This window comes from Rhinolophus sinicus, chromosome 2, assembly GCF_057876585.1.
Source record: "Rhinolophus sinicus isolate RSI-liver-muscle chromosome 2, RSI-T2T, whole genome shotgun sequence".
In the NCBI taxonomy this organism is placed as follows: Eukaryota; Metazoa; Chordata; class Mammalia; order Chiroptera; family Rhinolophidae; genus Rhinolophus; species Rhinolophus sinicus.
Window position 1 is genome coordinate 158,561,710 of NC_142502.1, and position 25,822 is coordinate 158,587,531.

The window sequence follows — 25,822 nt, forward strand, 5'->3', positions numbered from 1 at the left end:
CGGTTGCTGGGAGAAGACGTGGAGGCCTCATGGGGGACCCACGACGACTCCAATGATGACGCAATACTCATGCAAAATTGTACATATAGATTTAAACTCCACCCGGACGGCAAGATCCATCCCATCGGCCTCTAAGTGCACAACCGCTCTAGAAATAGGAAAGGAAGAAAAGATAAGAAGGTTAAAAAAAAAAAAAAATTTAAGGCGCGCGGAGTGATGGGAGAGGAGTGGTGGTGGTCCCTGACTTGGAAAGTAGGTACTCCTGGATTATTGCTTGGGCCCCCTTCCCACCATCACCCATGCCGTTCACAGCAGAGACTTGAATCATTTACTATGAAACTGGTGACTAAGGAAGTTACAGCATCTTGAATCACTGAAGCATCCGCAACCAGCCAGAATAGGGAGACACTGCTGGCTCTGAATGCGACAAATGTACCTGTGTTCCCCTGGAGACGACCTTCTCTGAAGCCCCCTGGCAGTGTCCCTGGAAGGTGTTAAGTTGTGATCCCTGAGGAGTGATACACTCTTGTGCTGTAATACTTGGCCTGTGATCCAGGTGGCAACCCCTTCCTGGGCAAAGCTTGGAAACACCTGGCTGGCCAGATCCAGTTCACTGGCCAACAGTACTGCTTTGAACATTAGGCACTGGGGGAGTGAGGTAGGGGAGAGTGAGTACACCCCCCCACACACTGCTGACCTGAGATAAATCACTTCCTTTCATCGATTCACAGGATTAGGAAATGCTGTCTTGAGAAGCAGCACACAGCTCAACTGGATCGTCTTCCTTAGATCTCCCTTACTTTGTAGGTAAGCAAACAGACCTAGAGAGCTGAAGTGGTTATCCCAAAGGCTTCCCTAATTCCAGCATTTAAGGACTTGGAGCACACTTTGCGAAATACTGCTATGTCCCCACACCCCACTTCTCAGTCCTCAACTCTCAACCCCGAAATATGATTTCTGTTGTCACAGGAAGATTTCCTGGATGATTGGAAGTTCCCTGTGGAGTCACAGGCCACATGTCACCTGACCCCTCCATGTGCATCTGAGTGTGGGCATTTGCAATGCCTGCTGCTTTAGATTAAGCAAGGAATCCGAAAGATAACTTTGTATGTACTGAAGGACAGGTTAAGAAAGGCAGCTTTGAATTCAGGTCTTGGTTTAAGACCAGTTTCTGCTGCTTCTTAGAGGGGAAGAAAGGAGGACTGGCTCCCTTTGCCTGCAATACCATTTTTCAGGCATTTGCTGGGATCAGTATTCTGAAAGGAGGGTCTATCAGAAGAGGTTAAGGGGCTACTGGAGTACACTCAGCCAGGAGAGTGCATTTGTCCCATCTCTGATGCTAGTTAACAGTGTTACCTTAAGCATGCCACTTCTCTAGACCACGACTTTCTCATCTATAAATGTGATCGCATCCATAAGAGTAAGATCAGGTCTCAGCCTTGAAACTCTAGGGCTGTCTGGAATGTGTTCTGAGAACTCCCAGTAGTAGCCTTGGAACAAGGGGAGAAGCAGTTGATGGAGACATGGGGAAGGCCTTTATAAAGGATGAGCAGGTCTGCCCCAGGCCTGGAGGATGGAGGCTTCCTGGAGACTTCCTGTTCAGGGCTCCAGCCTCCCAGCTCTTACTCTAGTTCTCAGAGGGGCAGACATTTACTAGGGATGCAGAGATCTGGAGGATCAGCTCCAGAACCTTGAAAAATATCAGGGACCCCAGGTTCTGGATGCTCTGGGAGAAGCTCGGGGAATATCAGAGCACCCCACGTGAGGAACTGATGTCAGATGAATCATGCAGTGGTGACTTCATTGGTGAGAGTGATCTCATTCCTTTGGCCCGTAGAAAAGCCAAAACTGACTGCCAGTAATGCTTAGAGCTCTGGGCTGATTCCACCAGTGTGTGTGTGAAGTGGAAGGGGAGAATTATCCTGGATGACCCAGGTGGGCCCATGAATGGGTTAGCTGGAAAGACCAAACAGATCTTAACATAAATCTCACCTTCCTATGTGCAAAGAAGACAGTGTCTCAAGTGGATTAAAAAAAGTCCTCAAATTTCAGGGATTGAGAGACAGAAAGCAACCGATTCTAAGCCTCCTATAGGCTCTGTGCTCAATTTCCTTCCTTTGTGTCAAATGCAAATGTCAAAACACATTGATTGGTCTGTGTGAGGACAGTGAAATCTCTCCTTAGCTTTCCCTTTTTCCTGTAGTTCCCACTCTTCATTGATACACTAGTATTTCATTTCACAAGCATTTATTGGGGTCTACTAGATGCCAGGCTTTATGCCTGGGCAGGGGACAAAGAGCTGGAAAGCCACAATCGCTGGAGGGAGAGGTGGAAAGGAACTGATGAGCAGATAATTACTATATAATGTGATCAGTTTTGTGGTAGAGGATAAAGGACGGGCTTTTGGAAGTGAAGGGGAGGCAGTTAGTACCTGGCTAGCTCTGCATGTGCTCAGGAAAGATTTGCACAAGGGTGTGTCATTGGGCTGGGGTTTAAGAGGCTAACAGGAGCAAGAGAAGAGTGCCTGGGAAACACAGCCCCAGACCACAGCAAGAAGGAACAAGCACACAACTTCTTGGGAATGATGAGCCATCTAGGGTGGACAGTGCAGGATCAGTGGTGCAGAGGAGCTGGTTTGTGTTTAATTGGGAACTGAAATGTAGCCAGTCCTTGGGCCTCTGAAAGCTTTGTTAAGGAGCATGCAGGAACCCTCCCGGTCTGTGCAGTCTGAGCACCGTAAAAAAGGTGAAGGGAGAAATCTGGCCCACTTGATATCCATCCACAAAGCCATAACCCTGGCTCAAGGCTGTGTTCATTGGAAGAAGGAGCATTCTTTTCTTATCACAGGTATGACTTCTGGTTTGTCAAACCTGTGCCCATAGGGCTGCGTCCACCCAGAGAGGGGCACCATTTTCTACTTAGCAAAAAACAAAGGCACTATCTAGGTAAACAGTGGCTCTGGGAATGAGAATGTGATGAAGGGAGGAAAGGAGAGCTTGCAGGACATCTGCTGTGTACTTAGCTGTATACTATGCCCAGGCACTGTCCTGAGTATTTGATGCTCACTTTTATAGCGCATCTTGTTTCACCTCCAAAGCAACATGCAAGATAAAGTTTGTGGAGAGTATCTATTTGTTTGCCTGTCCAGAACAGCACCATTTGCTTCTGCTAAATATTCTTTCTAATTTAGTCTCTGTGATCATGTGGTTTAAATGGAAGGCGCCATCTTCTTATATATCCTGCCCCTGACCCCCGTTGATGAGCCCTGGGTAGGTAGCTGATCTAAGATGGGGCAGTCTGAGCCATCCTTGAAAGGTTTGAATTTAGGATTCAAAACAGGAGTCTCCCCTCTTTTACTTACTAAACTGGAAGATGTTGGCCTTTCATGTTTCATGTTTCAGCCATTCATAAAAAAGCCAATCCAAGCAAATGAACCTAAAATGCAGAGAGAATAAAAAAATGGAGAGATAAAGCCCCCTTCTAAACAGCTCCAAAGGTAGATATAACACAGACCATTTGTGAGTTCCTAATTCTAGGTATCCCCAAGACCCTGCTGCGCTACTGTTCTTCATTTGGTCACTTGAGTTAATAAGTCCCCCTTCCCTTTTTGCCTAGTGAGTATGGGTTAGTTTTCTGTCACTGGTAACCAAAGAAATCCTGACCACTACAGTATTATCACTGGAGTTCAGATAGGTGACGTGCAGAGAGATTAAGAAATTTTCCCAGTCACACAGCTGTTAAGTGGCAGGGCTAGTTTTCAAAATGATCTGTCTTCAAAGCTCATGTTATTTCCCATTGTCCGTATCAAGGAGGCATCAAAAGTGTTTCAGTAAGAAAATGACAAGTTGAGAGCTGTCATTTGAAAAGAAAATGTATAGAGAATTTTGTCACTCTGGGAGTGGTGTAGAAAATGGATTTGGAGGGGATGAGAGTGAAGGCAGAGAGAGTGAAGAAGAGACAGATCGTGATGGTCTGAACCAAGCATGGTTCAGAAAAATGAAGAGGCAGCCATGGGTACCAGGGATATTTAGATATGAGAATCTTCAGGGCTTGATAACACAGCATGAGAAGACCTAGGGTAACTCTAAGGCTTCTATGTTTTGATTCCATCAATTTTCTCTCCCTCTCTCTTTTCCTTTTTAATCTCCTCTGCCTTTACCCCTTCTACTTCTTCTTTGGGCTTCTTCCTTACTTTTTAAATCTTTCCCATCGCCTATGGATTCCTAACCATGCAACCAACTGCGTAAATCAAGCTGAGAGTAGGACTCCAGGACAGTAAGATTCTAAAATATACTCATTTTTGTCATTTTGTTTGTGTTCCCTCACATCTATCCCAGAAATGGCAAAATGGATTCCAATAGATCATTTGATGTGACTAGGATGCTTTGGGTTGCAAGGAATAGAAGTCAGCCGAAATTGGCTTCAACAACAAAATAACTATAGACTTCTTTAACTGAAACATCTAAAAGTAGCTCAAACTTCAGGTATGGCTTGATCAAAGCTCTGGCTCTATTTTTTTCTACACTTTTTCAGTTTTTCTCTTCTTGGGTCAACTTCCTCCTTACATTGCGTTCTCTCTTAGAAGCAAAATGGTTGTATCAGGACCAGGCCTCACAACCCATCCACCTCAGTGTCCAAGAGAGAGACCTTCTCTAGACCCACTCATTAAACTAAAATCTTGGCTTTCCTCTGATTAGATCAGATTAGTTCATCCCTGAACCAATCATGGTGGCCAGCAGAATGTCATATGGTTGTTGCCTTAGGTCTGGACCACTGCCCATCCCTGAAACCATTACTGTGACTCTCTTGATTGGGCCTATCAGCGCCCACCCCAAGGCGAGAGTTTTATTCCCACTTAAAGTATAGGGTACTTGTACAGTGGGTGGCAGGTACTGGGGGGAAATGCACCCTGGGGAGGCACCTAGCAATATCCATTACATCTGGATCATAGCTCACCGAGTGTGCTAATCCACACCCCCATTCTGAGCTGCACAGTAAATAAAGAACTTTAGAAAAGAAGCAGATTTTGAGGAGAGAGGGAGGTAAGAAGGATCCAAGTGAAATCCATGATTTATTCCAAATTTCAGTCAGTTGGTTTGTCGATACATGAATCCATACTCGCTCTGAATCCCTAATTCTTGGCCTATAGTAGGTACTCTTATTCCTCTCTGAACCTCCTTCTTAGAATAATTGGTAAGGAGGTAAAATGGTTATCATCCTTTTCTCTGGTTCACCCTGTTCTTCTATTAATGCTATTCCCTCCACACATGCCCAGTATCTTCAGACTACCGCCCTTTCACTCTTCAGGGCTCTCTTGCTTCCCAGACTCCACTTGGCCCACCTTTATAGCATCTTGCTTTATGCCACACCTATTCCTCTTTTTCTCCCCACTTCTAAAACCTCCTTTTCTCTTAGGGCTCAAATGTAATGTACATTGCACAAGTTTTTGAGCTAAGGTATTAATGGCTTAAACACTGCAGCAATTTCTTAAAGATCAGTGGTCCCTAATGATCATAGTGATAAATAAATCCCATAAGATTGGGTCACTTGGTTTTCATTTCTAGTTATGCTTCTAGAATGCATCTAGTTCCCTTTTCCCATTTCATAACAGAAACTCCAAAGTATGCCCCAGCTTCAGAATTTTGGCTCAAGCTCCCTTAATAATGTTTTGCTATCTTCATTTCTGTCTTCTGCTACAACCTTTGGTCAGGAGACCAGTTGTTATTAAATGATGGTATTGGCACTCATTGCTGGGCTATAGGAAAGGACACTTCCTCAGAGGTTACTGTATGGAATATTCCAATGATCTGGGAGTGGCCCCTCTCATAAGCTCAAAGGAGGCTGAATCACAGACCCCTCTTCCAGCAATGAAATTAGTGATGTTATTCCACGCGTCAGTACTAAGAATGCCAGAAACCATCCGAGACTCACTTATGGTTGTTCCTTTAAAGCGCATGTTTTGGCTACCAAGCATCATGATCACATTTCGAATCTGGGGAATCTCTCACTTTGAGGGTCTTGGTGGGAAGAAAAGAGCATCCCTTATAGCAGCTGAAAATTACAGTCCTGGTTTCCTTGTCAGATTCAAGAGCTATTGCAACTACAATTAAGTACAGGGCACACTCCCTCTGGAGGCTGCAGCTTTAGCGGTGGGTATACAATTCAATAACTGACACAGGAAGTGGCACATAAGGGTAGGCCATGGTGGCGGTTGTGGTATAATTGAGTTCCTGGTGCAGAAGTGACAGCTGTACACATTGATTGTTTAGAGTTTGATGGCAGCAATGGTACCAAAAGTGGTTTTCTTATTAGAGCAATTCCTGAGACATGTTGGGCACAGTTCCTATAAAGACAGTCCTGAGCAGCGTCTCTAGCCCTCCCACAGTCCTGTGAGCTACATATGATCCTTTGAGGTTCCTTTTTCATTCAGTCAGCCACTGATAGCTTCCGTGGCTTACAACCCAGCCTCCTAAGAAGGGGTTGGAGGAGCAGATCACTGTAGTGAATGTGCTTTACGCAGAGGTTCCCATTTCTGCTATACCCAAGGAATTGGTCCTAGACCTACCTGCTGTCTGAGTCCAGGCCAGCCGCTACAACAAAATACCATAGATTGGGTAGCTTATAAACAACAGAAATGTGTTTCTCATAGTTCTAGGGACTGGAAGTGCCGGATCAGGGTACCAGCATGCTTTGGTGAGGGCCCTCTTCTGAGCTGAAGAATTCTTGTTGGGCCCTCACATAGTGGAAGGGACTAGGGAATGTTGTTGGGCCTCTTTTCTAAGGGCACTAATCCCATTCATGGGGGTTCTGCCCTCATGAGTTAAATCACCTCCAGAAGGCCCCATCTACTAATACCAACACTTGGGGAATTCGGTTTCAACATATAAATTTTGGGGGGACACATTCATCCTACAATACCCTTCTGATGTAAGCAACTTGGAAATTGCACAAAATATATAAAACCACTGTTTTCAGATAGCGGACAGCACATAGCACAAGACTATGATTCCTGAAAAAAAAAAAAAAAAGAACAAATGGGGCAAGCTCTACTATCACCCTTTCTGCCAGAAGTACTTTCTGAATTGCAGCACAGTGAGGGGAAACCAAAGCAGACCATAGTGGTTTTGCTGAGTTGAGGAGGTAGATGAGGAGACTTTTCAAGATGGAGTACCAGAGACGAGGGAGTAAAGCAGCACAAAAAGCTCCAGCATGATTCTCTTGAGTCTGCTGCTGATACTAAATTGTACATGCATCTACAATTCCACAGTGCCAGGGAAAGAACTGCCAGGGAGCATGAGCTGATTGGTTTCCATGGCTCACGCAGGGCGGGGAGATGTTTGACTTTCAAACCAGCCAATGGGAAGAGACCTGATAGAATGTCCAGAGGATTCAGTAAAAACTCTAGAAGGGTTAACATTTGTAGAAGGGCTAAATTAGCCCTAGAATAAAAGTAACTCTAGATGTCCCCCAACAAAGTTTATAAACAAATCTCATAAAGAAAAAGCTCATCCACAATTACCATAACTACCACCTAAAACAACGTTCATCATTTTTAAAAGGACAACAACAAGATACAGACTTTCAACAACATAAAATTCAGAATGTCAAGAATTACTAGACATGCAAATAAGTAGGGTAATGTGATCAGGAACAAAATCAGTCAATAGAAACAAACCCAGAAATGACAGAGGTAATGGAATTAGCAGACAAGGATTAAAAAAGGAATTATAAATATACAAAAGAATTTAAAGGAAAATGTAAAGATCAGGAGGAGAGAAATGGAAGATATAAAAAAGTTACCAAATTGAACTTCTAGAATTGAAGACTACCTGAAAGGAAAATTTCACTGGCTGATCTTAACAGCAGATTAGACATTATAGAAAAAAAAAAAATGTCTGTGACATTGAAGACATAGCAATATAAACTATCCAAACTAAAGCACACAGAGAAAAAGACTAATGAAATAAAACAAAACAAGAAACACAGTAGCTGTGCCCTAACCTATGTATTGCTGAGGCCTTTGGTTGAAGGTGAGAATTTCCAGCAGATGCCTAGGGATAAGACTAACCTTCAAACCTTTTCGACAGTGTAGCCGAACAGGTTGTATAATAACTGAAATAATTTCATGTCGGTTGGTAAATGTTCCCTGCCCTGAGTCCTCCTCCCCCAGGTGCTCCAGTCACCCCAGACCTTTCCCTGGCTCCCTCTGACCTCCTGATTCAACATAAAGGGCTAATGCTTGGCGGAGCAAGAGGCCTTCAGGACCCTGTTCCAACGGAGGCAGGCAGGGCTACTCTGATTGGTTAGCTGTTAATTAGGTTGAGAGCCATCTCAGATTACAGGATATGTTAGGATTGTGGGAGTCTTCCTGGACCTTCAAGTTACCTTTTGTGTATAATAGACTCCACGAGAGGACTGAGGGAATTCATTGAAATAACTTACATTTTTAAAGTTTTTGTTGAGTTCTGTGTTCCAGGAATGTGGGCAGGACTGGAGGAGGTGTCCCTCTGGGGCAGGCCACGGCTGTTCCTGTTCCCATCTCCCCATTCCTCCCTCTTTTTTCTGAAAGAGGGTTGCAAATTCCTAAGGTTGTGATAGTCTATAGGGGAGACTTCTTTCCTCACCACCATCTATTCATCTATACGTCCAACTTATTATTAAGCAATTGCTGTCTACTGGACTCTGTGGGAAGTATTAAGATGAGTCAGAAATGGTCCTTTCCCCAGTGAGCTCATCATGGAAGTGCCACTCATGATGAGGAACAGAGTTTGATGAATATACTCTCTTCCTCGCAAACCAGAAACCCGTATATCTCAGTAGAGGTGAGGCCACGACCTATCACAATGAGTGTTAAGTCAATATTAAAGCAGTGTTTGGCATCTGAATATGTGCCCTGAGCTGAGTGAGGACCGTGTGTTTCTGAGTAAGCGGAACATCTGAGCTCTGTTGATGCTGTCCTTGCCCTTGGCTCACAGGCTGGAGGCTTAGCCAACCATTTCTCTTTGAAGGGCTTGTGTCCTGAGGCTCCTTGCTGACCTCATACTAACTCTCAGCACCCTGGAGGCTTCCTGGGGCTCTAACCTCTGGTCTGGACCTACCTTTCCACAAGCACCTCAAGGAGCGTGGTTCTAAGAAGGGCAGAATGAGGGGTGGGGTGTTTGTGAATGACATCTGACATCCAGTAGCACTTTACAAAGCTGTTCTAGCCTTGCATCATTTGGCTTTCACAGCTCCATTGAGAGAGCAGCAGAATTCCTCATTAACATCCTTATTTTACAGATGAGCCTTTGTGTCTTTATCTGGATGGGATTCAGGTAGATTTTGAGCTTTTATCCAGATTGCCCAGCCTCTGAGTGACATCAGGGCTGAACCCTGAACAGTCTAATGCACTTCTCATGACACTAAGCTGTTGCCCGTGGAGGCATTGGAGGCCAAGAGGGAGACTTCCTATTTCAGGGGCAGCCTGGTTCCTACCCTCAGATGTCTCCTGGTATGCAGAGGGAGAAGTGGGTCCTACCTTGGAGGAATTACCATCCCATGACATCCCATAACCACCCAGAACATGGGGCGTGCTCAGTAAACATTAGCCATATAAACTGCTTATACATCATGTATTATAACTGGAATCTCAGACCACTCCCACTCACCCCCATCCCCACCTTATAAGAGGCCTATTTTGAAGGGTGAATACTTTGAAAGGTGGATTAAGTGAGATCTTCCAAAGGTCTGCTTAACAACAGATGGTTGCTTAACTGCTTTCTGAAGAGGGTGGATTCAGTTAACTTGATGCCAGTGTTTCTCAAAAGTTTTGTACTGCCCATCACAGTAACAAATGCAGTTTTCACTGTGTATCAGAATATATACAAACGTACTTGTTACATATATCTATGCATATATACATGCATGTATACACCTAGACATATACATATAGGAAATAAAAGTTTGACTACACAATATTTAACCTTATTACCTGTAATGATCTCTAGATTTTTCTATTCCATTTGGCTGCATGGCCCACTCTTTGAAAAACCCCTCTGTAGAGCTCTGTTTGCTGGATGGCTGTCTGGCTTGCAACTGGAAGTGAGTGCTCAGGACCACAGAGGAATAAAGAACTACAATTCAACAATAACAGCAACAAACAACCTGATTAAAAAATGGGTAAAGGACCTGAATAGACATTTTACCAAAGAAGATGTGCAAAAGGCCAATCAATAAGCACATGAAAAGATGCTCAACATTGCTAATCATTAGGGAAATGCACATCAAAACCTCAATGAGATACCACTTCATACCATTAGATATTAGCAGTTATAAGACAAACAAACAAACGAAAAACAGAAAATAACAAATATTGTCAAGGGTGTGGAGAAATTGGAAACCCTTGTGCATTGCTCGTGAGATTGTAAAATGGTGCAACTGCTGTAGAAAATGGTATGGCAGTTCCTCAAAATATTAAACAGAATTGCCATGTGATCCAGCAATTCTACTTCTAGGTATATACCCAAAAGAATTGAAAGCAGGGCCTCAAACAGATATTTGTATACCCATGTTCCTAACAGCATTATTCACAATGACCAAAAGATGAAAGCAACCCAAATTTTCATAGATGTATGAACAAAATGTGATATATAAATTCAAGGGAATGTCATTCGGCCTTATAAAGGAAGGAAATACTGACACATACTACAACGTGGATGAATTTTGAAAACATGCTAAGTGGAACCAGCCCATCACAAAAGACAAATATTGAATGTTCCACTTATATGAGGTACCTATAGTAGTCAAATTTATAGAGACACAAAGTAGAACGGTGGTTGCCAGAGGCTGAAGGGAGGAGGGAATGGGGAGTTAGTGTTTAATGGGTACAGAGTTTCAGTTTGGGAAGATGAAAAAGTTCTGGAAATGGATGGTGGTGATGGTTCCACAATAATGTGAATGTACTTAATGCCACTGATCATTACTTAGCGGTTAAAATCGTAAAAATTTATGTTATGTATATTTTATCTCAGTAAAACAAAGAAAATGGATGAATTTTACTTTTAAAATGGCATTTCCAACTTCTATAAAATACCAGATCGTATGACCCCAAGTCCACATTTCCTAAGGCGGCAGAAGTCTGGGCCCTTTAGACAAGGATGGAATCTTTTCGGGGAAACCAGGATTGAAAACCTTTTAGCTATGCAACTTTAAGCGATTTGCTCTTGGGGAGAACCTGACTGCTTTCAAGTAACTTTCCTGCAGAGGTTTGAAAAAGAGAAATTAAGGTGTGAATTCTTAATGTAAATTATTTGAGGAGAAATGTCTCTTGCCCTGCCTGGTTCTCTCCTTTATATGACCTGCCTGGCCGCTGTAGGAGGTCTTTGGAATATTTGGAATAATATTATATGTGTCATGTGGTAGCTCTATTCTTAATTTTGTGAGGAACCTCCATAATGTTTTCCATAGTGGCTGTACCAAATAAATTTAAATATATTTCTGTATTTGTATTTGTATATATTCGTATATACACACATATATATGTATATATACCGGGGGTGCCAAACAAAAAAAATGTATAAAAGTGGACATTTGGTCAACGTTGCTCAAGCAGTAGTTCGCCGTCATCAGAAGTGTCTGGATGCTGATGGTAACCACTTTGAGCACCTCTTGTAACTGCAGGAGTCAAACGTGACTTGTATTCATCTTTTGTTGTTGGTATATGTTGAGTATTACAATTTTATTACAGTTTTTTCCTTTCTTAAAATGTGTATACATTTTTTTGGCACCCTCTGAATATCATATATACATATATATATATATATATATATATATATATATATATATATATAACTGTATATGGCCCCTTACTCATCAGCACTGAAGCAGAGACAAAGCTCTCTGGGCACTTCTGATTTTCTGTCTGGGTGTCTCCCTCTATGTCCAGACCATTGCCTCTCTGTGGCTCTTGTTGGTCTTTCCTCAGTTTGCTCTGAAGGCAGCAGGGCGCTTAGTGCCTGCTTTCCCTCCTCCTCACCCTGAGCTGAGCTGCTCGGCCCCGTGAGTGGAGGTGCAGGAGGCACCGTCAGGGCCTGACTCTAAGTCGTCAGACCTGCCATCTGGCTCTTGTACCACATCTTTTTCCATCCCAAAGCCTCCCTTCTTGTGTTCTTATCTAAGCCTTCATCCACACACAGACTCCACCTGGCATTTGGCTTATAGCCAGACTCTCTTGCCTCCGCCACCACAGGGCTAATCTTCCTACACCCAGGTTTGGCCAAGTTTCAATCCTGCTCAGAAGCCTTTGATGGGTCTCCTTTGCCTAATGACCCAATCTCAGTCTGACATTTCAAACCTTCCCCAGTTGAACTAAAACTGGCTTTCTGGACACTGCTCCCTGCCACGGCCACTGCAGGCCTGTCTGCTGCTGCCAAACCAATCTGGTCTCTGCACCCAGACCTCCTGCAGATCCCCACCGCCGTCCTTTGCCCATAGCATTCTCCCCATCTAGACAATCTCGCCCTCTCTTTCTACTTATCAAGATGGTCAGTCCCTCAATGCCTGTCTTCACTCTGCCGTCCTGGATTGACCCCTTGCCCACCAGACCACTCCTTCAGCTGAAGCCTGCAGCCACTCAACCTGTATCCATTCCTGGATCTTATACCATCCGATTTTGGGTGCCAAATACTGTTCCATATTTCTGAACCATGGTTCTCTCTGGACACCCAAAGGTATTGCCTGTAGAGTCAGGTGTCCATAAAGACTCATTCGATTCTTGTCTATTTGTATAAATTCTTCTCAATGAATACTATCAACTTGCTACCTTTTCCAGGTGACTTGTCTCCAAGTTAAGGCATCTGTCAGTGATGGTACGTTACCCATTATAGGGTTTACCTGTCTGTAGGACAATACATTGTAAAAGAGCCTGTGATGAACTTGGAAGAGGAATCAGGGACTGGATCCCTTTCTTCACTTAGTTTTCTTGAAACCTCTGGTTCCTAACATCCCACACTGTCACATGATTATCTGCTTAAGGGTTCCTCTCCCCCATTACATCATGGGCTGGGGAGGCAGGGCTGGTATCTGTCTTCTCTATTCTATCTCCAACGCCTACACAGTGCCTGGCATGTAATGTAGAATAATACTGTTCATCAAGTATTTCTTGAAAGACAAAAAAAGGAATGCCTCCTTCCCACATATTTAGCATTTGAAATCTCCCAAAGGACACAGTATTCCTCTAAATTGCCTCACCTACGTCCTGGGCCCTGTGAGTTGCCCAGCGCTCCAGGCCCTGGAAAGCCCCTTCCCTTCCTCACTCTGCAATTTCTCTGTGTGTGGAGGTCCAAATTGGGTTACCTCTCTTTTGGCCAGAGGTAGGGAGCCCACTCCCAGACATATTTGCCCTCAGACTTACAAATCCTAGCTGGAATGAAGAACAGTTGTTTCAGGGTCTGGGCAGGGCTCCAGACTGACAGACATGTTTTGCCCATTGAGCACTTCTGCCTGCCCTCCTCCCTCTCATGGTGCCGTGGATTCTACACTTCCCCACGGTGCACACAGGCTCTCTCGTAGACAAGGATGAGGGGGCCAATGAAGGGAGATTTCTAAGCTCACACTTCCACCAAGGACTCCTCCTATGGCCATGAATACAAAATCATCAGTTGTTTTTTCGTGTTTTTTTTTTTAATTTTATTCAGGAATATTGGGGAACAGTGTGTTTCTCCAGGGCCCATCAGCTCCAAGTCGTTGTGTTTCAGTCTAGTTGTGGAGGGTGCAGCTCAGCTCCAAGTCCAGTTGCTGTTTTCAATCTTTAGTTGCAGGGGACACAGCCCACCATCCCATGTGGGAATTGAACTGTCAACCTTGTTGTTCAGAGCTTGCGCTCTAACCAACTGAGCCATCCTGCCGCCCCAAAATCACCAGTTTTGAAATGTCTCCTTCATGTCCTACGGAGGGGCTTCTGGGGTGCTGGTAACGTTCTATTTCTTGACCTGAGTGGTGACTACAGGATATTTGTATATCATAATAATTCATTGAGCCATACCTTTACATTCTCTACACTTTTTCCATACGCATATTATACTTCACAATAAAAAAGACAAAAAAAGAAAGTCCTCCCCAGACCCTCAGCCCTTAATCCAATCAATACATGTTAATTCATGCCTATTTCCACCCATCCCATTGGTGCTTGTCCTCAAGGAATATCCTGGAAGAAGCAAAATAATTGTAAAAATGACACTGAATCCAGCTCTAACTTGTATCTGGAACATAGGCCATGCTGTCATTTTGAGGAGGACTCTAGGGGTCAAGGAGGTGGTGAGACTCAAACTGAGCCTGAAAGTATCAGTGGTATTTAGGTAAGTGGAGAGGAGCAAAGGAAGGCATTTCAGCTGAGAGACCCGTATGACCAGGTGCTGTTAGGTGGGGCAGAGCCTGCCATGTTTAGGGGGCCAATGAAGAGACCCTGCTACTGAACAGCTCATGGGAATCAGACCGTCTTGAAGGGCCCTAGATGCTGTCCTGGCCCCAAACGTGGGCAACGGGGTTGCCACTTGTAGCACAAGCCTGCCTCATCTTATCACAGGGGTCTGGGCCCTCACGCAACAGCAGACATGGTGCGTTTCACATTTCTCAGTTTGTTTTGCTCAAGCCACAGGCCCATGTGGCCTCATAATCCCCATCCCAGACAGACTGGAAGTTACATCTGCCAGACATATTACATGGGTACCCAAATTCCTGCAGAAACACTTGCTCAATCCCTGACTTTTAACCCTGCCCCACCCTGCAGCTGCCTTCTGGTCGCTGCACTGATAAGCTATTTAGTAGCAGGTGTGTGGGAGGAGGCAGGATTGTGATGTGTGACAGTCTGTGAGATGACTCCACCCAGGCCCACGAGCCCTGGAATCTGGGGACTTCACCCACCATCACTAAGGATATGGCCAGCCACCTGAGCCTGTGGGGAAAGGTGCCATGAATTGTTGGGGGGTTCCCAAACTCCAAGCAGGGCTCCTAAGTTTAACACAATACAAGGAAGCAAGACTAGACTGCATTTCCACTTACTTTAGACTGCAAACCAAATCAGTCACAGGTACTCTGTACACACAAAGAGTGACTGAGAAGGAATGCGGCATAAAGCAGAGGAGAAAAGAGAATAAGTAACAGTAACGATGATAATAATAACTACCAAGCATGACGATTAACTATGGCCTAGCATTATGCTAAACATTCATTTCTTTCATTTCATCCTCATAACAATCCTGTGAAGGGGATATTATTTTTCCATTACACAGATGAGGAAACTGAGGCTTCAAGGGGTGAGCGGCTTTGTCATACAAATGGTAAATACAGCACTAGAATCTGAATTCCGGCAGTCTGTCTCCAGAGCCCATCCCATGGAAGCTGGCGATGCTCGTGTCAGCCCCATCTGGGCCTGCAGAAGATGTCCTCCCTCACCAGCAAGAGCAGACTAGCCCCTGTGGGGGGTGTGGCCCTCTTAAAGACCATCTGGCACATTTTACTTGCTCTGGTTTCTCGTTAAACCGCCTTTGGATTTATCTTCCCAAGCGACTCACGTACAGGAAAGAAGGCCAAGATCTGCCAACACGACAGCTGTATTTTTCATTAGTAAATTAATAAACTGGCTGCCCGTGTTCACAAGCATATCCATTTCTGAAGGCTTGGCTAAGGTGAGCCCACCCCAGACCTGAAGGCCACCATATGTCAACTTAATTGCGATTCCAAGCATGCAAGGGTAGTCCCTGGCATGGCCCGTGTGCCAAGGAAATCCCTGTTGGCCTCCCCTTGCAGACTTGGCCAGCCTTCCCCAGTGTCAGTCTGGCTCTTTGGATTCAAGCTGCCTGGGCAGCCTGCGAGGGTCGTCTGAAGAAAGAAGGAAGTAACAGTGCCAGGTTCCAGTGTGCGTTCCAAGTTCCACATTCCGCCTGCAGACTCCCGGCGCCAGAGCAAAGGCTGGCCTTTGGCTGGGGGCTGGTAAGATCTCATCTGGTACATTTTATTTTTCAACACGCATAACCTGGGGCTTCCTGGCTCTCCCACTCTCTCTGCTTTCATTGACAGTGGTTTCCAAAGCTGGTGACCAGCAGGGTTACCCAGGGAGCCTTTTTCCCCCCCAACCATTTAATTGACTGTCTTATTTAGGATCAGAGAATGTTTTGCTCTATTTAAAAAAGTGCAGTTTAGAAAAATATATTACATTCTAAAATAATGGGGCAATGGGTGGGATAAATCATTTTCTTTTTAAATTCCAATGACAGTGTGTTAGGTTGAACCCAAAGTCTTGGTCTTTGTCACAAACACTGGGTTATTTTTCCACCAAATTTGGTGAGTGGTGCATCTTTCTGGGGCAGCATTCTATTTTTTTATTTAAAGTGTGTGAAAAAACACATAACAGGAAATCCACCCTCTTAACAAATTTTTAGGTTACAGTGCAGTATTGTTAGCATTGTAAACTATATGCATATTGTTGCATAGCAGATCTCTAGAACTTGATCTTGCATGACTGAAACTCTGTACCCATTGAACTTCAACTTCCTAACTCCTTTGCCCCTGGCAACCACCATTTTATTTTCTGCTTTTATGAATTTGTCTACTTTAGATACTTAATTTAAGTGGAATCATGCAGTCTTTGTCCTGTGACTGGCTTATTTCATTTAGCATAATGTCCTCAAGTTATATCCATGAAGGAATTTCCTTGTCATATTTTAAGGCCAAAACAATATACCATTGTGGTATATACAACATTTTCTTTATCTATTCAACTGTCAATGGACACAGGTTTTCTTCTACCTCTTAGCTATTGTGAGTAATGCTGCAGTGAAAATGGAGGGCAAATACCTCTTTGAGATCCTATTTTCTATTCTTTTGGATAAATACCCAGAAGCGGGATTGCTGGATCATATGGTAGTTCTATTTTTAACTTTTAAAGGAGACTTCATACTGTTTTCCATAGCTACTGCTCCTTTTTACATTCCCAACAATAGTGGACAAGTGTTCCCATTTCTTCACGTTCTCTCCAACACTTATTTATTTTTTGCTGCTTTTTTCTTTTCTTTTCTTTTTTTTTTTTGTTAATGGCTATCCTAATAAATGTAAGGTGATATATCTTTGTTGTTTTGACTTGCAGCTCCCTGATGATAAGTGATGTTGAGTACTTTCTCATATACTTTTTGGGCATATGTATGTCTTCTTTGGATAAATGTCTATTCAAGTCCTTTGCTAATGAAAAATTTTTTTTTAATTTTTTGCTTTTCTTTTTTGCTATTGAGTTGTAGGAGTTCCTTATATATTTCGGTTTAATCCCTTATCAGATATCTAGTTTGCAACTATTTTCTCCCATTCCATAGGTTGCCTTGTTGCTATATTTATTGTTTGCTGCACAAATTTTGAGTTTGATATAGTCCCATTTGTCTATTTTGCTCTTGTTGCCTGTGCTTTTGGGCATGTCAAGAAATAATTGCCAAGACCAGTATTATGAAGGCTTTCCCTATGTTTTCTTCTAGGAGTTCTATAATTTTAGGTCTTATGTTCAAGTTTTTAATCCATTGGAGTTGATTTTTGTGTACAGTGTAAGATAAAGGTCCAATTTCTGTCTTTTGCACACAGATATTCAGCTTTCCTAACACCGTTTGTTGAGGACACTATCCTTTCTTTATGCTGTAGTCCTTGTACCCTTGTCAAAAATCATTTTACTGTATATATATGTATGTTTATTTCTGGGCCCTCTGTTCTGTGGCATTAGTCTATAAGTCTGTCTTTTTTCCAGTACCATACTATTTTTATTACTGTAGATTTGTAATAGGTTTTGAAGTCAGGAGTGTGAGGCCTCCAGCTTTGTTCTCTTTCAAGATTGTCTTGGCTATTCAGGGTCCTTTGTAATTCTAAATGAATTTTAGGGTTGTTTTTCCATTTCTTTAAAAAATGTCATTGGGACTTTGTTAGGGATTGCATTGAATTTGTACATAGTTTTGAATAGTATGAACATCTTAATATTGTCTTCTAATCCATTAACATGGGATGTCTTTCCATTTATTTGTGTTTTCTTCCATTTATTTCAGCAGTATTTTGTAGGTTTTGGTGTAAAAGCTTTTAGCTTCCTTGGTTAAGTTTATTCTTAGCTTTTTTTTTACGATACTGCAAATGGGATTGTTTTCTTAATTTCCCTTTTAGATTATTCATTGTTTGTGTAGAAACACAACTGATTTTTATATGTTGATTTTGTATCCTGCAACTGAATTTGTTTATTAGTTTTAACTTCTTTTTTTTTTTTTTTTTTTTTTGGTGGCACTGTTAGGGTTTTCTAGATATGAGATCATGTCACCTGGGACTAGAGATAATTTTACTTCTTTCCAATTAGGATACATTTTCTTTCTTTCTTTTGCCTAATTGCTATAGCTAGGATTTCAATACTATGTTAAATAAAAGTGGCAAGAGTGGGCATCCTTGCCTTGTTCTTGATCTTAGAGGAAAAGCTTTCAGTTTTTCATTGTTGAGTGTGATGTCAGCTGTGGGCTTTTCATATATGGCCTTTATTATGTTGACGTAATTTCCTTTTATTCCTAGTTTGTTGAGTGTTTTTATCATGAAAGGGTGTTGGATTTTCTCAAATGCTTTTTCTGTATCTACCAAGATGATCATCTGATTTTATCCTTCTTTCTGTTAATGTGGTGTGTCACATTGATTGATATTTGTATGTTAAACCATCCCTGCATCCCAGGGATAAATCCCACTTATTCCTGGTGTATGATCCTTTTAATGCAGTGTTGAATTCAGTTTGCTAGTATTTTGTGAGGATTTTCACGTCCGTGTTCATCAGGGATATTGTCTTGTAGTTTTCTTTTCTTGTAGTGTCCCTGTCTGGCTTTGGTATCAAGGTAATATGGGACTCATAAAATGAATTTGGAAATGTTTTCTCTTCTTTAATTTTTTTTGGAAGAATTTGAGAGATATTGGCATTAATTCTTCTTTAAATTTTTTTAAAATTTTTATTGGGGAATATTGGAGAACAGTGTGTTTTTCCAGGACCCACCAGCTCCAAGTCAAGTCGTTGTTTTCAATCTAGTTGTGTAGAGCGTGGCTCACTGGCCTGTGTGGAAATCGAACCAGTGACATTGGTGTTATGAGCACTGCAATGTAACCAACTGAGCCAACCAGCTACCCACTGGCAACTCAGCTTCAAGTCAAGCCGTTGTTTATACTCTAGTTGTGGAGGGCGCAGCTCACTGGCCCCTGTGGGAATCGAATGGCGACGTTGGTGTTAAGGGCACTGTGCTTTAACCAATTGAGCCAACCGGCCACCCTCTTCTTTAAATTTTTGGTAGCCTTCTCCAATGAAATGATCTGGCCCTGGGCTTTTTTGTTTGTTGGAAAGTTTTTAATTACTGATTTAATTTCCTTACTAGTTGTAGATAGGTTCATATTTTCTACTTCTTCATGGTTCAGTCTTGGTAGATTGTATGTTTCTAGGAATTTATCAATTTCTTCTAGGTTTTCCAATTTGTTGGCATATAATTATTCATAGTAGTCTCTTCTAATTCTTTTTATTTCTGTGGCATCTGTAGTAATGTTTCCTGAGTATTGAGCCATCGCTGACTAGAAAACTTCTGGACTAGGTCTGCCCTAACCATCTCATTATTGTTTGATGATAAGAAGGTAGTGAGTGTAGTGGAGACAGAACTCTAGAAGCCCAGGTGCAAGTCTTTGTTCTTTTATGGTATCGCCTTGGACAGGTTGCTTTCCCTTTCTGGGCCTCAGCAGTGGATAGCTGTTCTTCATGATCCTTCCCTTTGGACGCTGACTCTCTCCTTCCTCCCTTTATCCACAGCTAAGGAAGTGGAACTCCAGAGACACTCCTGAAACTGCCCTAAAGCAAAGGAACCAGAAGATCTGCCAGTTCTCCCTCCACCTCCCTTTCTGGGAGCAGCCATGGCCCTGAGTGATGTTGACGTGCAGAAGCAGATTAAGCACATGATGGCTTTCATTGAACAGGAAGCCAATGAGAAGGCAGAAGAAATCGATGCCAAGGCTGAGGAAGAATTCAACATCGAGAAAGGACGCCTTGTGCAAACCCAACGACTAAAGATTATGGAGTATTTTGAGAACAAGGAGAAGCAGATAGAGCAGCAGAAAAAAATCCAGATGTCCACTGTGAGGAATCAGGCAAGGCTGGAAGTCCTGAAAGCCCGAAACGACCTCATCTCAGAGTTACTGAATGATGCAAAGCTGAGACTCAGCATGATTGTGGCAGACTCAGAAGTCTACCAGGGGCTGTTGTTTAAACTAGTGCTCCAGGGTCTGCTCCGACTGCTGGAGCCTGTGGTGATTGTCCGCTGTAGGCCGCAGGACCACCTCCTGGTGGAGGCTGCGGTGCAAAAAGCCATCCCTGAATACATGGCAGTCTCCCAAAAATGTGTGCAAGTCCAAGTCGACCGAGAGCTGCACCTGGCTATGAACGCAGCTGGAGGTGTGGAGGTTTACAGTGGCAATCAGAGAATCAAGGTTTCTAATACCCTAGAAAGTCGACTGGATCTCTTAGCCAAGCAAAAGATGCCAGAAATACGAAAGGCCTTATTTGGAGCCAATCCCAACAGGAAGTTTTTTGCATAAGCCTCTGGGAAATGTTGAACTGTTAAGTCATAATATCATAAGTTATTAAGGCAAAGGAAACTATTTATGTTTCCTGTTCTTTGTTGCTCTGATATTATTCCACCTTCTTTCATGATATACCTTTTGAATAGCTAAAGGCATTATACTTCGGAATAAAGCCTGACTAAATGCATAAACATCTAATTCTAGTTCATCCATAATACCACAGCTTCTGGTCAATTCTGCAGTCTGGGTTGAAGGGAGTAAAGACATCTATTCTTTAGCTCATCCTCCAGATGAGATGGGAATAGTATACTTGACTTATGGATCTGAGTGCCCCAAGTTTCTTTAATATGTCCACGAAATGTGTTTTCCTCTTTTCGCTTCAACTTCCTGTACTTATGTTATTAAATGAGGTTTAGAGATCTTCCTTGTATGTACAGAGCCAAGTTCATGGGCTATGTAACCAGTGCAATCACACAGGGATCTCTGCTCAGAAAAACTTGGTGCTTGGGGTTTAATGCTCTGTAGCTACTGCCTTGATAGTCTTAATTTTTATCTTTGAATGTGTATGTGTTTTGTAAATGAAGCCCCATGGGACTTTGGAGCATGGGCCAGGGCTTAGAGCCTTGGCTCATACATGGTGCCAACTCTCGAAGTCTACCCACCACCCTGGGATGGGTTCTTGGCCATCCACTGCCCAGCTTCCTGGTGCCCCTGAGACCCAGCCTTCCTTTCCCTCACTCAGTGCTTCCTTTCCCTCACTACTGCTGCCCTCTGCCCCTGGTGATGGCCTGGCATGCAGGCAGGGAGGGTCAGGGTAAAGTGTGCATTGCGTGTTCTGCAAAGTCTTATGAATGGGTATAATAGAGGCCATCTTCACCCCTGGCTGGCAGCTCCATGGCACATTCATCAGGTGACTCAATGAGGGTGAGTCTCTTACCTGTCAGATACTGAGCACATCCCAGTGTGGAGGTTTCAAGACCCTGGGGTTCGCCTGTCTGCTGTCAGCCTATTGGAATAGAAGATGCCTGGTTGGGCTTTCCTGACCCTAGCCATGGCATAGCACATAGACCTGGGGGCTATTGGAAAGAAGGATGCAGTCGTCGTCAAGCTTGCTGGTCCTGAGTCTCAGGGTGGGAACGTCAGGGTCTTATGAGGCTCTGCACTTGCCCTGTAAAGTATCCCATGCCTGACAGAGTTCTCCATCAGACAGCTCAGCGCCTGGGGGGCACTTGGGCTCATCTCTTCCGGCCAGCTTGATGAATCTTCCAAGAGAAGCCAAGAAATACAGACCGTAATTTCAGTGATTCAACATATGGGCGTTGCACAATATAGAGATAAATGGTAAAATTCATGCTAATGGTTTAAAATTTTAATTTTAATTTTCTTAGACATTAAATAACAAATGAACACCATGACTAGTCAAAAAGAGACACTGCAGAAAAACGGAAAAAGCTTTATATTTTAATAACTTTAGTAACTTTAACTTTTGAACACAGGATACATTTTCATTTTGCATTGAGCCCTGTAAGTTATTATATGTAGTCAGTTCTGCATGGATATGATGATTTAAAGTCTAATTTATACCCGAGTGTGACTTATGTATTAAAATAAAAGTTTTTTTGAAGGAAAAAACCCCAAGTAACTCTCCCAAGGGCGAAGGTTGCCTTGTGTGGTCAGGAATGTGTAAGGAACAGAAATTTTGTGAAGCTCCCACACAAATTAGGGGACAGGTTATTAGTAAACCGGGGTGTCTCCCAGAACCTAGGGATAGGACTCCCTCATGGTCTCAGGAGAGGGCTGGACTTGGGGATCAGAATCCATCTAAAATCATCTGGCCACTTCATTTTCTTTCTTTAAGGAGTGACTTTCTCTACTCTTCAGTTTAAATGTGGAGTATGCATACCCCACCAAGTTTACATTCCCAAATTTACATATTGAAGTTCCAGAAACAAATTTGCTTCTCGTAGAGTCAATTCCACTTTTCTGAGAGGGCATCCATTTGGCCTAGCTCAGGTCAGATGTCCACCTATGGTCCAGTAGGTGTCTGGAGGCAGTTCTCAAAGAAAAGGGAGTCTTCTTCAGCTAGACAGACTCCCCACAGGGTGTCTTCTATGTGGGCTCTTTTGAGTTGCAAATCATCATTCAATGCATTTTCTGAATGCCAACAATGAGCTAGGCCCTGTGCTAAGTGCTAGGCTGCAAAAAATACAATTTGGTCCTGTCCTTCTATTAGTCACAGATACATAAAAAGATAATCGTGGAAATGAGACAGTGTAGAAATGCCAGTCTAGTGCTATATACAAGGTACTGTGGGAATATAGTAACAGGAAGAGAGGGTCACAGAAGGCTTCTGGAGTGTTGGATATTGAGTTGTGGAAAGTACTCCAGGCAAAGGTGGTGGGAAGGAAGCATAAGCAAAGGCCCTGGGGTATGAAAAAGCAAGTTGTGTTAGAAGAACTACCGTGTTTCCCCGAAAATAAGACTTAGCTGGACCATCAGCTCTAATTAATTTTTGGAGCAAAAATTAATATAAGACCCAGTTTTATATTATATTTATTATATTATATTATATTATATTATATTATATTATATTATATTATATTATATTATATTATACTGGGTCTTAAATTTATATTAAAATAAGACCGGGTCTTATATTAATTTTTGCTCTGAAAGACACATTAGAGCTGATGGTCCGGCTAGGTCTTCTTTTCAGGGAAATACGGTATGTGCAGTTTGGTGTGATGAGTATGGGGGTGAGGGGGAAGTGACCATGGATGAGGCCTGAAAGACGGACAGAGCCTGATTGCATGGTGCTTCAGGCCCTGCTCAGGAGTTAGATGAATTGGTGGGTGGGTGATGAAGGGTCATTGAAGGACTTTAAATAAGAGTGACACCATGAGAGCTAGACTTTCAAAAGATCATTTTAGTGTCACTGTATGTGGAAGCCACATTAGAGGGAGAGAGAGACTGGAGGCAGAAGCTCCATTGGTGGCGATTTATCCGCCCAAGGGAGAAATGATAAATAATCTACCCAGATCTTCTGTGAAGTAGGTCAAATTCATTGATACATAGGCTGGAAGAGATTAGAATCTGTGACCTACATCCTATCCACTCCCATCTCCTTTCCTCCCACCTGAATAAATCCTTGCACTTGTCTAGGACTTGAGGCTTTTCATCACAGTTTCACATCATCTTACAACTTTTTCTAATCAGAGTCCCCCACCCTCATAGTCTTCACCCTTTTCTCCTCGCCATCTCCCAGACCCAGCAAAGCAGTCCCTTCCCAGATGACCCAGCACCTCAGCATCCCCCCTTTCTGAGCACTCAGACCCCACTTCCTGTAACCCAGGAGTCTCTGAACCCCATTGGCCTACTCCCAGCTCTGGCTCTCTGAGCTGCCCTCAATCCATTATTAAGGCCCCGATATTAATTAATCTCCAAAACAATTGATAGGTAGATTCTGTGAAAGATTTTGTGGGAAGTTGAGGAGAGCTTTCCATCGCGCTGGTGGGGCAAAATTTCCCCTAAGTCCCATTTAAACATCTCTCTGTTTTTCCAATTTTCTCTCTCCCAAAGCCAACAGATAACGTTTTCTTTCTCCCCAACCTTCTCCACAGCCCTCTCAACCCATGGTTCCAGTCTCCTCCCTCAAAATGTTCCCTCAGCAAAACAAAAATTGGTGGGCAACCAAGCCCCGCCCCCCCTCAGTCCCCGGTTGCAAGGGACGGGCCCTCCCAGTTAGGCCTTCTCCTCCTGGATAGCAGCTTTTCTACTCATCCCACTTTTTTAAAACCCCACTCCTTGTGGGCAGGAATATTGTTTATTCTTTGCATTCCCTACTGCCTTGTTTTTTCAGTGCCGATGTTGGCTGTGCATGTAGTAGGTTCTGAACAGACATTTATGGTTGCTACATTCTTCATTCCCGGCCTGACTCCGGTTTCTGGATGGAGACCTCCAGAGTCTGTCTCCTCTTCGGCCCATAGATTGTGCCATGGAAAAGGGCAAGGATGTGAGATGGGGGAAGGGAAGATGGGGCCGCACTGTCATCCAGAGATGGTGCTTGACAAGAAAATCCTTCTCTACTGCTCCTGGGGAGAAAGCTGTGGATGTGTGGAGCCTGAATTTAAGCAGGATTGTGCCCTTTACTCACCTCAGTCAGGGCTTGGTTACTTTCTGGACAAACCTAGGGCTTTATTGCCTTTCTTCCCTCCTTGGGAAACTAAAGGGGGAGAGGGGGTGTTTTGGACCTGGGTGCAAAGCTAGGGTCTGTGGACAGGCTGGGTCCTCCTTAGGGGCCTCAGCTATGGGAGAGGTGACCCCGAGCTTTTATGTTTCTGTAGCCCCCAATGCTAGCCTTGCCCTGTGGGGCAGACTGCTTGTCACCATTCTGACAGCTGCACTCCTGTAGGGGTCTTTGCTTTAGAAATGCTTGCACTGGTACTTTCTGTTCCTAGACTGGTAAAATCGTACAGGCATTCTTTATTAGCCTTAACTGTCCTACCCTCAAGAATGCGTGTTGCTCCTTTAAGCTCCTCAATCCCTGAGAACCAAAAAGAGCAAACTGTTACAACCACAGGCAGGCACAACCCTTCCCCACCGCTTTCCTCATTGACACTTCTTCCTGAGGTGCAAGGGAAGCTGTTTGCTGCTGATGCCGACAGAGGCTGTACTTAGGGCGAGGCTGCTTTTGTAGGCTCACTCCCTGCTGGCGGAGGACTGAGAGATCTGAACACTCACGCACAGCCAGGCCCCGCCCCTGGCTGAGGCCTCCACCCCAGGAATCCTGTTGGCAGGGGAACTCAGAGCAGAGTGTAAAGGTAGTTCTGATTTTAAGCTGCCTGGACAGCCAGAAATGGAGGGGATACTTTGAACCTGTGCTAGAACCTCAGAGCAAGCAAGGAATGCAAACCAGCAGAACAGAAAATGCTGAGGGCCTCCTCTCTGTCCCTGGGGTCCCAGGACCCCCGGAAGAGGGTCAGATCCAGAGCTGGATCAATCATAACCCCCACGCCTCTGGGGAGCAAACGCAGCCCCAAGCTGAGCTTTCCTGAGAAATTGCTCTAGTTTTTGTCCCTCCCTGTGCTTTCCTCAGTTCCCATCCCTACCGCCTTCCAATTCATCACCTCATCCTGAAATCATGCCTGTTACTGACAGCACTGGGAAATGACTGAGTCTTTCCTCCCTCCTCCATCTTCCTAGACTCTTCTACCTTGTTCTCTCACAGCACCCTAAGCTT

The 25,822-nt window shown here is 43.7% G+C and overlaps 1 protein-coding gene across 1 annotated transcript; it reads left to right on the plus strand.

Annotated features, from left to right (window-relative positions):
• Positions 1-6: 6 nt before the first annotated feature.
• On the plus strand, positions 7-22,070 carry ATP6V1E2 (ATPase H+ transporting V1 subunit E2). The gene is made up of 3 exons (XM_088796180.1): positions 7-807; positions 15,267-15,966; positions 19,817-22,070. The coding sequence occupies exon 3, from the start codon at positions 19,918-19,920 to the stop codon at positions 20,596-20,598; it is 681 nt and encodes a 226-aa protein (XP_088652306.1). The 5' UTR covers positions 7-807; positions 15,267-15,966; positions 19,817-19,917; the 3' UTR covers positions 20,599-22,070.
• Positions 22,071-25,822: the final 3,752 nt, after the last annotated feature.

Coding starts and splice junctions, on each gene's coding strand:
- ATP6V1E2 (XM_088796180.1), top strand. CDS start 19,918: ATGGCCCTGAGTGATGTTGACGTGCAGAAGCAGATTAAGCACATGATG.